Source organism: Zingiber officinale, chromosome 1A, assembly GCF_018446385.1.
Source record: "Zingiber officinale cultivar Zhangliang chromosome 1A, Zo_v1.1, whole genome shotgun sequence".
NCBI classification, from domain to species: domain Eukaryota; kingdom Viridiplantae; phylum Streptophyta; class Magnoliopsida; order Zingiberales; family Zingiberaceae; genus Zingiber; species Zingiber officinale.
The window spans coordinates 47,057,743-47,070,288 of record NC_055987.1 but is presented as its reverse complement, the minus strand read 5'-3'; the positions used below and the strand labels follow the sequence as shown (position 1 = coordinate 47,070,288).

General features: G+C 37.8%; 1 protein-coding gene across 1 annotated transcript; it reads right to left on the bottom strand.

The window, feature by feature from the left end:
* Window positions 1-2,871: 2,871 nt before the first annotated feature.
* LOC122024375 (protoheme IX farnesyltransferase, mitochondrial-like) lies at window positions 2,872-12,086 on the bottom strand. The gene is made up of 7 exons (XM_042582997.1): window positions 11,694-12,086; window positions 9,704-9,833; window positions 6,555-6,692; window positions 6,309-6,442; window positions 5,630-5,755; window positions 5,437-5,540; window positions 2,872-3,441 (listed from the first exon to the last, which is right to left on the bottom strand). Exons 1-7 carry the CDS (start codon window positions 12,041-12,043, stop codon window positions 3,059-3,061), a joined length of 1,365 nt encoding a protein of 454 aa, XP_042438931.1. The 5' UTR covers window positions 12,044-12,086; the 3' UTR covers window positions 2,872-3,058.
* Between the last annotated feature and the right edge of the window lie 460 nt (window positions 12,087-12,546).

Here is a 12,546-nt window from a genome sequence, read left to right as displayed (position 1 = left end):
CTTAAGAAAATTGCACCAAGATACCTAAGTATGGTCAATTTGACTAAGGGTTAGTTAATCCAAACAAGACTTGATGTTTGGAAGAGAGAAGTCTAGTCAGGACTAGATGACTAGTAAGGATAAATCCTAACTGGAGGTTAGGCAGGTGAGAAGTCTATTAAGTGACTAGTCCTAACTGGAAGGGGAAGTTATGGTGAGCAAAGTCAGACCCTAATGAGTAAAGTTAGGTGGTGGAAGTCCTGATGAGTGAAGTCAGACCCTAGTGAGTAAAGTTAGGGGGTGAAAGTCCTAGCGAGTGAAGCTAGGCAAATGGAAAACTCTAGGGGAAGGTAACCCTAGATAATAGAAAGTCTTGAAGGAGTGAACTCCAAGATGATGCTTAGTAGGTCGCATAGAATTACAAGAGTGCGTCTTGATCCTAAGGGATTGACCCTTAGGTGGTAGACTTGGAGGAGGGACCTTCAAGCAAAAGGTAAGCCTAGTAGGTCAAGTAGACTTACAAGAGTGCGGGTTAATCCTAAGGGATTAACCCTTAAGTAATAAACTTAGAGAAGGGACCTTCAAGTAAAAGGTAAGTTTAGTAAGTCAAGTAAACTTACAGATATAGGCTAGGTTACTTGTTTGTGTTTTGTATGGTTGTTTTACAGGAACCTAAAGTTGGAAACAAAATAGAGAGTAGACAAACGCAAATGGGTGAACTAGACTTGACTTGGGTCGAACAGAATCTAAACTGATTCAATAAACAGAACTAGTGATTTGTAGACTGAACCAGCTGTTTGGTAGACCGAACCAGTGGTTTGGTAAACTGACTAGGTTTGGTCCAGATTGCTGAGTTATGAAATGTTGACATGAAAGATGATGTGGCAAAAGATCTGATTCATCTTTATGATTTGGATGAGGATAAGGATAAGACAGATGATATGTATAGAGATAAGACTTGATCTAGATATGACTCCATTCAAATATGACTTCATCCAGATAAGAGTTGATCCAGATAAAGATTTGATCCAACTCTATAAAAGGAGATGAAGACTCTATGTTCAAGATATCAATTCTTCATTTACTCATACTCCGAGTTCTTGAAATAAAAGCTACAACGTGAAGCTCTACAACTGGGGAAGCTCCAAGAGGAGTGCGCTATGCTTAGGACTTCTGGATCGACCGCCATTATTTATTTGGTTTGCTTATTACAAGTTACATTCATTTATTATTCTATTTGTACTTGCATTCTAAATTATAAGATGGGTTTCTTCACCTTCGAAAAAGCTTCCAGAAAGGAGACCATTAGTGGACTCATGCTGGGTGCATATGACTCTAGGGTTAGGAACCAAGTAAAAAAAATCTCATGTGTCTTTTTTTCTATCTATTTATTATTTTATATTCCGTTGCGTACTAACGACTTTGATAGAATGAACAAAAGTGTATTAAAAAAAAGAACGGTCAATATTCATCCACCCCCAAATCGACGCACAATGTTCCTACAACTAATTATAGATGTTACAATAGCCTTGAAAATAAGAAATAATGTTGTAACAACTACTTAATAATTTTTACATATTATAATAATTACTTATAAATGTTACAATAATACTATAATAAGGAGTATTCTCGGGATAAAATATCACCTTTTGACCTTTAAAAAAAAAACAGAGAAGTGCCTTTTTTATGGTTTTCATAATTTAAGGCGGCCTTGCTTATTTTTATTCAATTTTGGGTAAAAATTAAAAGGGCGTTATGCAAATGGTAAGAAAGATACTTTAAAATGAAAGCTTTAAAAATTTTATTTGTGTGAAGTAAGTCTTTTTCTATAAGATTACTTAAATGAATTTTAAGTTACTCTTAACAATTAATGAAAGATGAACCTATAAACAAAATACAAAGATGGTAGTAATTAGGACTTTAACATAACCTACAAAGCCTACGTAAGTAACCGTAATCATGCATTAACCTTCCTAAACCCCACCTTTAAATATGCATCCATTTCTTCTTTCCTTCCCACCAACTAATTCATATCAGTAAATCCAGAATATTACTTCCATGAGGCGATCACTGGAGCTGTTGTCCGTGCTGCTTGTGGTGATGCTGGCCGTGTGGCCGCCACCGGCAGCGGAAGCTCTGCCCCGGTGGCCGACTTTCTGCAGGGGAGAAGCCCGGTGGTTGTGCTTACGGCCGCCGCGTATAGGGATGCCTCCGCCGCCGAGCGCGAAGCAATGCATGGCCCCGATCCGCCCCGTCAAGGGCTGCGTGCACTCGCTCTTCCGGTCCGACACTTCAGGCAAGCTGCAGGTGGAGGGGGACTGCTGCGGGGCGGTGAGGAGCATGGAGGGGCAGTGCTTCGACGCCGTCTTCACCAGTTTTTACTTCAGCAGCGATTTCGCGCCGAAGCTGAAGGAGCACTGCACGCCGCCGGCGACTGATTGAAGACTTGCTGCTCCTCTCGTTTAGTTTCTCGTGGTGTTTCGATCAGATCAATAAAATAAGGAATTTCTTTCTTTATTTTGAAACTTTTAATAAGAATTATTAATTTTTAGCACCCATAAATTAAATTCCTTTTAATGTAGAATTCTAAGTTAAAATCTCTCAACATTTTACAATTACAACACAACATTAAAATCTTAATTGGTGAAGGAGAATCTTAAATTATTATCTGTAATTTGACAGATCTCATTAGATTAGATTCTTCTTCAAAATCTATAAGAAGATTCTTCTTGAAAATTTTATATTTATAGAAAGAAGCTTTGTGTCATTTATTAAATTAGGTAGCTTTAAATAACTTAATGAAAGATTATGAAATAGTTAAAGTTTGAACTCGTGTTTTTCCAACAAATAATCGAAAATGTATAATCAAATGGTAAAAAACAATGTCTGATGTTAAATAAATCCACTCAAACCTTTTGGATGGGAGAGGGAAAGGCAACTTTTTCAGAAATTATTACAAACGAGATTGAGAAACTGTTGTTTGAAGGTGGACCAGAACCATCTTATTCCTCATCAAAACACTATAAACAATAAGTGTTACAATTCTAAGGAACCATGAAACTACCAAAACGCTTGTAACTCATGAATCGGAGGGAAAGTACATGGGCGCTGGTAGAAAGGGGAACGGAGCAACAGAAGCATAGGCAATTGGCGGACCTGTTTGCGTTCGACATTTCCTCTTCTTGTAGCTGCTGCTGCTGCTGCTGCCCTCAGACGCAACAATTTCGGTTTCAGTGAGGACTTCGTCATTTCTTGTTGGTTCAGCCATCGTCTCGTTTTGTTCGTTAGGCAGCCTATGCAGTAGCAGACCAGACATGAAAACAGGGAGATAAATGAGACTTCCATGAAACATTCTTCGTGCATTCTTTGAGCTTCGATCACGAACAAATAACAGAGCTCCTATGCTGATACCCATTGTCACAAGTGTGGATTCAAGTGCAAACCATTTTGAAGTAAGGCCCCCTACATGATGAAGGTTTATTGGGTAGGTCAGTCAACAGAGAGCAAAACATAAAAAATTCTTGATGTAAATTAGCCAATGCAGCTGAAAGCATACATTTAGAATGTGGTACTACCAAAGTACCAAATTATTCATAGCAGAGATTAGAATGTTGAGAAAGGTCATCATTCTAATCGTGAAAGGTCATCACATTCTAAAAAGCATATGCAACTTCCAGAGATAAAAAGCATGTGCACTCTATGTAGCTCAGCTCCCTTACTGGATAAAAAATGAGGACAAATATTAAAATTGTTTGGACTGTGGACATGCTCAAGACAAATAATAGAGACAAGTTGACTCTAATAAGGTTGAAGATATTAGAAATTGAACGAGATGAAAGAAAATACTAGTTAACATAAGGTAATTTAAAAGATCAGAATATTATTCTACAGAGGCATCTCATAAGATGGACTCCAATAGTTGTGACTAACATTGCTTGTCTTCTCTGGGTGATATTATGCAGAACAAGAGGAAGGAACAGAATTGGGTGTCGAATGAAGGGGAGTTAAAAGTAGAAGTTGGATCGTGTTAAAACTCAAGTACAAAGAAATTGCTGAAAAAGATGGCTGTATCAAACTCATTAGCAAAGGGGATCTGATGATTGTATCTAAAAAATTATCACAGTAGGAGGAACTTGGAATAATTTAAACCAAAGACAAAGGCAGTTTGCAAGATTTGGAGCTAGATCAACCATAACACCAATGGGGTAGATGTCCAATGCTCAGACAAATGCAGTTTGCAAGATTTCTTAGCTAGATCAACCATAACTGCCTCTGATGTCATCATGTCAATGATTCTGAAGTAGTGGAGAATACCAAAAAAAAAATATCATTACCTATTGATTCCTCCAAGGATAATAATTATATTAGCATTATAGGTTTATTTATTTCCTTTTTAATATTCTGAGTTTTAGTCTTTCCTTTGTTCTTGCAAGAACTTTCTGAATCTACAAGCTCACATTAAAGAGGAGTTATCTTAATCTATGGTGAAATTATCACACAGAAGAATTCTTTTTTTCTTCTTCTTGGTGAATGTGATTTTCCCGATTGTTGGTTCATTGCATCAATTATACCTCACACTAAGAAACTAAGATCCGTAGTATCGATCCTGATGTGTACTAGTATTGATATCAAGTAAATATCAAACCAAAAGATTAGTTAAGAAATACCAAAAACCAAAGCAATATAGTTAAAATTTACAAATACCAATTAATAATTTAAAAGTGTCATCCCAAACTGGAATATCAGTCCCATGCTAGAATGACATTGTACCAATGTCGTGCCAGTGGGTTGACATGCACTAGTTAGGAAGGTCAAACTGTGGGGCAGGATGATAAGAAGAAGAAGAGCAGTATGTAGTTTAACTTGTCTAACATTGGCATAGACCACACAAACCCGCATGTCAACGAATAATCCTGCTGCAGAAGCATAGCTCTTGCATCCCATTGCAGCTCGTGGACAACAAAAGAAGCCTTTGCATCCCATCATAGCTTGAGGAAGGCTGAAAGAGAAGCCTCGCTGTGTTAGTTATCTAATCGTGAAAGGTCATCATAGAATCTCCTTTGCAGAAAACTGACCCTCACCTCCTATTTCTGCTCAGAAAAGGCCAGAAGTGGTATTCACATTGAATTACAGCTCATGGAAACCAAAAACCTACTCACCTCATCTCGAGTCTCAAGTCTATTTTGTTCATCAACCAACAGGTGGAATTGTAAATTTTACCTATGCTAACTAGCATGGAACAATTTAAAAACCATGCACTATATCTTTAAACAAGTAATGTCTATCTTCCATGAAGAATATAGAATAAAAGAAAAAAAATCACTAAGTGCACTGCCTAAGCTTTTGGTTATTTTCACCTTCATCCCTGATTATACCGTATATAAAATCTTTGCTGAAAGAATGAGTAATTTGTGAACAAATGCAAAAGGAGAAACTCCTGTTATGTTAGAAACTTACAATCATATGCCAAAAATCCTAGTGGAAGCAGATAGAGACAGTTTCTCAAAGACACTAAAGCAGTTCTTTGACCAGAAGCATCTGCAAGAGTGAACATCCGAAACCTGTTCAAACATGCAAGTATAGAATCATCTGAGAGACTGCTTCCCAATGAACTACAATTGAGTTTTTATAGTCAAATAGAAACACAAACCCTCCAGTAATGTAGTCATCGCGGCATAAGTAAGCAAGGGCCATGAAGTGTGGAATCTGCCAATAATACAAAGCTGCTGGAAGAATCATTGAATTTAAAGATACTTCACCAGATGCAGCTGCCCACCTGAAATTGAATAATGTTTAGGGGCAAAGCAAGCGTGTGAACCATAAACATAAAGGGTAAATCATGAGAATTGCTAGCAAACAAGCTATATTGCACCACCACTTTTACCATACTTCTTAGTTGTATGATCCAGCATGGATCCCACATAAAACTTATGTTTTATATGTAGAATATTACACGAAAATGCTGATTAAAACTAAATCCATGCTTAGATTAGATTGGTTTCTAGTTTCATTCTCCAAGGAGGCAACAACCAAATTGCAACTGCTTTGACAAAACAGGATGAACGAAGAATCATACTACTACATGCAGATGGTCATAAAAAAAACTCAGATGCCACCTCCACAGAGCTTATTCTGATATATAGCTTATTGAAAATAAGTTGTAGCAGAAAGGCACTACTTCAATAAATACACCAACAACAGATAAGAATAAATAAACAAGAACCTGAAGAAAAATGCATATAAATTTTACTAAATAAAGCTTGGATAATAGGAAATCTCTGTGCAAGGGTGAACATAATGTCAGATTATTTGCAGGAATAAAATATTACCCGAGAAGTGGAGGAATGGCACCAACTACTGCTCCAACCCATGTATTAATGGGGTGTATTTGTTTCAATGGAGTATACACAAAAGCATAAAGAACCAAATTACTAGCTGCAAGCCCCGCTGCCAAATAGTTAGCCTGCAATGTACCTTGTCAATGAAGTTTTTCAAACCATCAGCCAAAATCTCATTTATGTGAATGCAAATCAAAGTTTAAACCAGTTAGTTTATCAATGGAAATATTACTAAACCTTCCAAGCCAACAAAATGGTGCCAGCTAACCCAACACTTGATGCCCACATAGCAGCATGAGGAACACCTATACGTCCAGAAGGAAGTGGTCTCTGCCTTGTCCTTTTCATCTTAGCATCATTCTGTCTTTCAAACACCTAACACACACAACTTGGTGAGAAGTCAAAGAAAAAAACTGAATACAAAAACCCACTATTAAAAACTAAACTAAAAAGAACAAAGTTAATATTTGAAATACTGAAAACATGCACTTAAACAAAGGGCATAAAATTGTGCATTAATTGATAAGTTTATGTTTCCTTGCATTAAGCAGATGGACCAACTTCAAAAATCTCGAAGAAATCAAATGAAGAAACATCATGAAAAATGTCACAAGCATAAGCACATTAGTTATAAATACCAAAGTTCACCACCTTCTGCCTACGATGATACTAAACAAAGTCCAGCAACTCAGCTAGTTATGGACCGTGGGCAAGTCCATGCAACAAAAGAGAATCTAGAACCCGTCAAATACAAAAGATACACGCACTATAGCTTTAGAAAGAAGGGTGCATGTCAAGAGAATTGATTTAGCTATAGTAATTGATTTTTATTTAAGTCGAGTATCTTTTATTTTCATAGGATTGAGTCTAGTATCTTTATTTTTAGTAAGAATAAAACCTTTCTTATTCCGTGTTTGTTTTTCTTCCTTTGTCGGGAAGGAATGTTAGTAGTTGTATTTAAATGGCTGGAATAATGCAATAAAGATTACGACTGAGTTTACAAAAAAACAATGAAACCTCCTAGATCGAGAGGTTCTCTAATCCCAACGAGCCTCAAATTATCCCTAGCACAATAGGTTGTCAAGATCGTAAAACCAAGAAGACAAAGATTAATTCCACCAATCAACTTATAAACCGTCCCATTCCGTGATCCATATCCAAGGGCCATAACAAATTGGTATCAAAGCTCATTGTAATGGGTGACTACCAAGCACTTCAAGAATGCTTTGATGTTTTTCTCAAAATTTATTAGGAGGACAAAGTCGCCAATGAAAAACGGCAGCAACTCATCCACTCACAACTAGAGGAATTGTCCAAAGGCTTCTCTAAGCTACACTCGCACATCAGTCATCCAAGTGAAGAGAGCAGCAACCATCCTAACCCACAAGGGCACGTGGCCATGAGGAGGGATCCTCATATATACCACGGTATTCGAAACTAGATTTCCCACGTTATGATGGTCAGTCAGATCCTTTGGTATGACTCAATCAATGTGACCATTTTTTTCACCATCAATGCACGCAGGAGGAAGAAAAGGTTAGCCAGCCTCATTCCATCTTAAGGGAGATGGTCAATTATGGTTCATCAAACTAGAACGTAATCGACCTCATATTCAACGAGAGGAATTTAAAGATCAGTGTAATTAATCTGAGGTTTTGGCCACTTATTCGCAACAACAAATTGGGCGAGCTTGCCAAACTTCAACAATCAGGATCCGTGGAAGACTACCTGAGAAAGATGAACAATTGGCGGCATGAGCGAGTTCCTTAACATTAGAACAAGAAGTTTAAATATTCATTAGTGACCTCCAAGATCACATCGCTACGGAAGTCTAGCTTCACCACCCAAAAGATCTCACATTGGCTATGAGTTTGACCCGTCTTTATAAACGACGCTCTACGCGATACACCCCCATCCAGCCACCGAAGCAACCATTTATCAAATGATTAAATCAGGAGGAAATGGAAGAACGAAGTGCCAAGGGCCTTTGTTTTAATTGTGATGAACTTTACTCCCCGTCACCGTTGCAAACATCTTTTTTGACTTGAGGGATTAGAAGAGTATGATGAACAAGACCATGTCGAGGATGTTGAAATTCCCTCAATTCAATCACAGACACTCGCACTCCTCAAACCATGCAGATTCAGGGAAGACTTAGTAGCTATCATGGAACGTTATTCATTATTCGTGTTTGCAGACAAACATGTTTTCGGGGAGGGGGGAGTAATGTTAATGCCCATGCAACAAATGAGAATCTAGAGCTCATCAAATATAAAAGATACACACACGACAGATTTAGAAAGAAGGGTGCATATTAAGAGAATTGATTCGGCTATAATAATTGATTTTTCGTAAGATTGAGTCCAATATCTTTATTTTTAGTAAGAATAAAAGCTTTCTTATTCGGTATTTGTTTTCTTCCTTTGTCACGAAGGAACGTCAGTAGTTGTATTTAAATGTATGGAATAATGCAAGAAAGATTACGACTGAGTTTACAAAAAGAAATCAAACCTCCTAGACCGAAGGTTCTCTAATCCTAACGAGCCTCAAATTATGCCTACCACCATAGGTCGTCAAGGTCATAAAACCAAGAAGACAAAGATTGATTCCACCGATCAACCAGTAAACCGTCCCATTACGCGATTCATATCCAAGGGCCATAACAAAATACAAGTTTAATAGTGATGAGTCAGTATAATTAGAGATGACTTATTCCTAGTGTAGGAAATATTTGAGGCCTACTAAATAGGAACCACTTGATACTGTCCACAAGTTCAACAACAAATATATCAAGACAACCTCTGATTTGTCTCGATGGGCTGTGATTTATGACTAAAAGCGTATTCAACGACACAAGCAAAAAAAAAAAAAAACTCATGGCCAAAACTTCATACATCGACCAATTCAATAATTGAAATATTTGGTGTTATTGTCCTCTTGTCCATTGTTGGGTAGCAAATTCATGAGTGATTCTTTATGCTTTAATTCTACATTATAGGCCTCAACGTTAAATGATGGAATTAGAGACAACGATTAGGAGAACCAGTCCACAATTAAGCATATTTCCCCAATCAAATAGAAACATATCTAACATTACATATTAAAGCTCCTACATTTTATCCTGTTGTTTCACAGATTGTGGTTTCATTCATGAAAAGGTGCAATATCCAATTCCTTGGGACTTAGGACGTAGAAACACACAATGGTAGAGCAAATCATAGAAACACACAACAGGATATCATATCTCTGTTATGATATTACAGCACATATTGCATACAAGATGTTCTTACCTAAATAGCAGTACAAGGACAACTAGCTAAAATGTGCAAGTGAGGAAATTCAGTTTAAAAAGTATGGTATGGCATAGCCAGAAAAGTTAAGAATACCTGATTTAGAGAGTTAGCAGATGCTGCAACCATCATAGTACCAGCACAAGTGCAACAAAGCCCAGCAAGATCAATAGAACTACTGCTCCCAAGAACAAAACCAGCTCCAGAAGTTGCAACCACTAGCATGCTGGAGAAAACCACTATGATTACGCATCTGGACTGAAAAGATAGAAAAGATAGTTTCTATAGAAACAAAAAAATCAGAAAACAAATGCATGCTTCTTTAATGCATGGCAGCAAATTGACCTAACACCTCTTTTAGTTATAAAAACTATATATGCATATTGGGGAAATACTACACAGAAGGTTCACAATATGCTCATGCCAAGTCATATGGCACCAAAAGCTAGAGCTAACAAGATCAGTGAAGACTACAAACCTAGTCAGGTGGTAGATATGGATATGAAACACTTGTTTTAATATCATTTCATTAAAATTATAGAGCTTATAACAAGTTGCAACTTCCATCTATATAAGGTCAACCATGAGTTTTATTCTTCCAATTGGACTCCGCAACTTCCATCTATAAAAGGTCAACCATGAGCTTTATTCTTCCAATTGAACTCCGCAACTTCCATCTATATAAGGTCAACCATGAGTTTTATTCTTCCAATTGAACTCCGTTATATTGTTATTAGAAATATAGACCTTCAGTACTAAAAGACATTATATGCCAGCATTCATGAAAGAACAAGTATTTATGAGCATCACTAGGGTGTCCCTGATGAAAATATTTCCATCAATGTGGTTTACCAGTTTGCCAGGATCATAGAGCATATATACAAAGCTTGATGACAACTGAAATTTAACTGTATCACTTAAGCAAAGTGCAAACAGTCCCCAACTAATATAACTTGTCAATGTTTGATATGGGTCATATCTCATTGGAGATCTTTACTATTGAAGATGCACAAAGATCAAAATCTCATATTCAAAAATTCTCTTTCTGTTCTTGGTCTCAAAATACCATTCACATGGCAATTTTAGAGCCTTTGAACATGTACTATATACTCTATTCACACACATTTAAATCACAAGTTTCTGAATATGTCTCAGTGGCTCATGCCATGTTCTTCAAACTCCAAGACACTCAAGGATGCTTAGACTCAAAATTAAAATTACACCCAAGTTTTCAAATTTCTATTAAGACTTGATCCAAATCAAAAACCATACAGCTAAATTTTGAATTACTGAAATGTACCTAATTTCAAACAATTAATTTAGTCTCTTAATCAAAGGTTCTCTAGCTTTTTGCCAGAGGTACTTGACAAGAAGTGGTAGTCAGAGCTCAGAAGCTTCGAAACTCACTTCAATAAAACTTCCTTTCAAGAGGGCAAAACTTGCAAAAGGTCTAGCACATTCATTTATGTTCCTTAAATTTCAAATTCCAAAAAAGGGATAATTTTGTCCTCGCACTCGCTAACTTTGAAGACAATAACACTACACCTCTTGATGACAGAGGGATGCTGTCTTACTAAACATTACCTTCAAATTTCCTTCCTCACCTGTCTAAAATGAGCATTTCAGGGGATCTGGCAAGGTCAAGTCCAATGCCAACGTGACATTGCTGGTCTTACAAGCCTTTTATCCTCTGGATAAATGATTAAACATTCCACTCTAGCATGTCACTTAGTGTTACCCCTTCTATTCCAACAATTCTGTCATAATGTCTCTAAGTTAACCCTTTTATTCCAACAATTATGCCATATAATCTCTAGGTTAACCCTTCTATTCCAACAACAATTCCATTCCTAGATTACCAGTTGCGAAGCAGAAAGTCAATCATGAATTCTAATGCAAAGAACACCTGTTCACATGAATATATCCTTAGAGAAATGATAGTTTTATGACTACTTCATCACTATCAAATATATCCCGAAACATAATAACTGGATAATAGTAGATTATTCAATCACAAACAGATAGTAGTAAATTATTCAAATCCAAAATAATAGAAAAAAAGGAAATTGTATCAAAGTGGAGAAACCTAAGACGAGCTTTGGATAGTTCCCAGTAGCAACGACCGTAGTGACGGATGCCCTCAGAGAACTCTCTCGCCTTGTGCGCGATAGACGACGAAGCAAGCCCCAAAGATCCGACGACTTCCGCTGCAATCTCAGGCGACGAAGCAGCGGAGGAAAAGGTGGAACCCGCAGAAGCAAGACGATCGATCCTTGGATCTACTGCGGCCTGGAGTCCCCGAGCAAAACGAAGAGTCGCTAAGCCGCCAGCGATGCCCTCGAAGCGGGATGGAATAGAGCGATCAGGCATAAGGTTAGGCGTCGCTCCGCGAGATGAGAGGAGGCCCCTCGAGGCCGCGGCGGCGATCCTCCACATGGCGGCGGCGTTCGATCTGGGAGCCAGAATGGTAAGCTCTCCGACGATAAATAAAACCAACGAGGGGCTCCAACAGAGAGCTTTTCAATTAAGCCCTCCGATGTACCATATTTACGAAAAAGGACTACAGGTTCCAATCATTTAGCCAAGCCGGGCGGGGCGGGGCGGGGCGGGGCGGGACCGGACGGGACGGGTAGAGCTGTCAATTTGGGTTGGATCTGTCGGGTTGACCCGTCCCGTCAAGCATTTTAAACGGATTGAGTTAGAATTTTATCAACCCAAGCCCACTGCGGGCCAACTCGCCTGCCGGCGACCCGCGCGGGTCAAGCCACGACGACCTTGAGTTGACACGCGAATTGAGAAACACATGTAAACTAAATTTTATATTAATTTATTATCTTTCTTTGTTATAATTTTGAAAAAAAATATTTTTCATCCAACATAAGTACTCTTTGTATCCATTTATATTTAAAATATATGTTTATAGATACATTTGATTGATG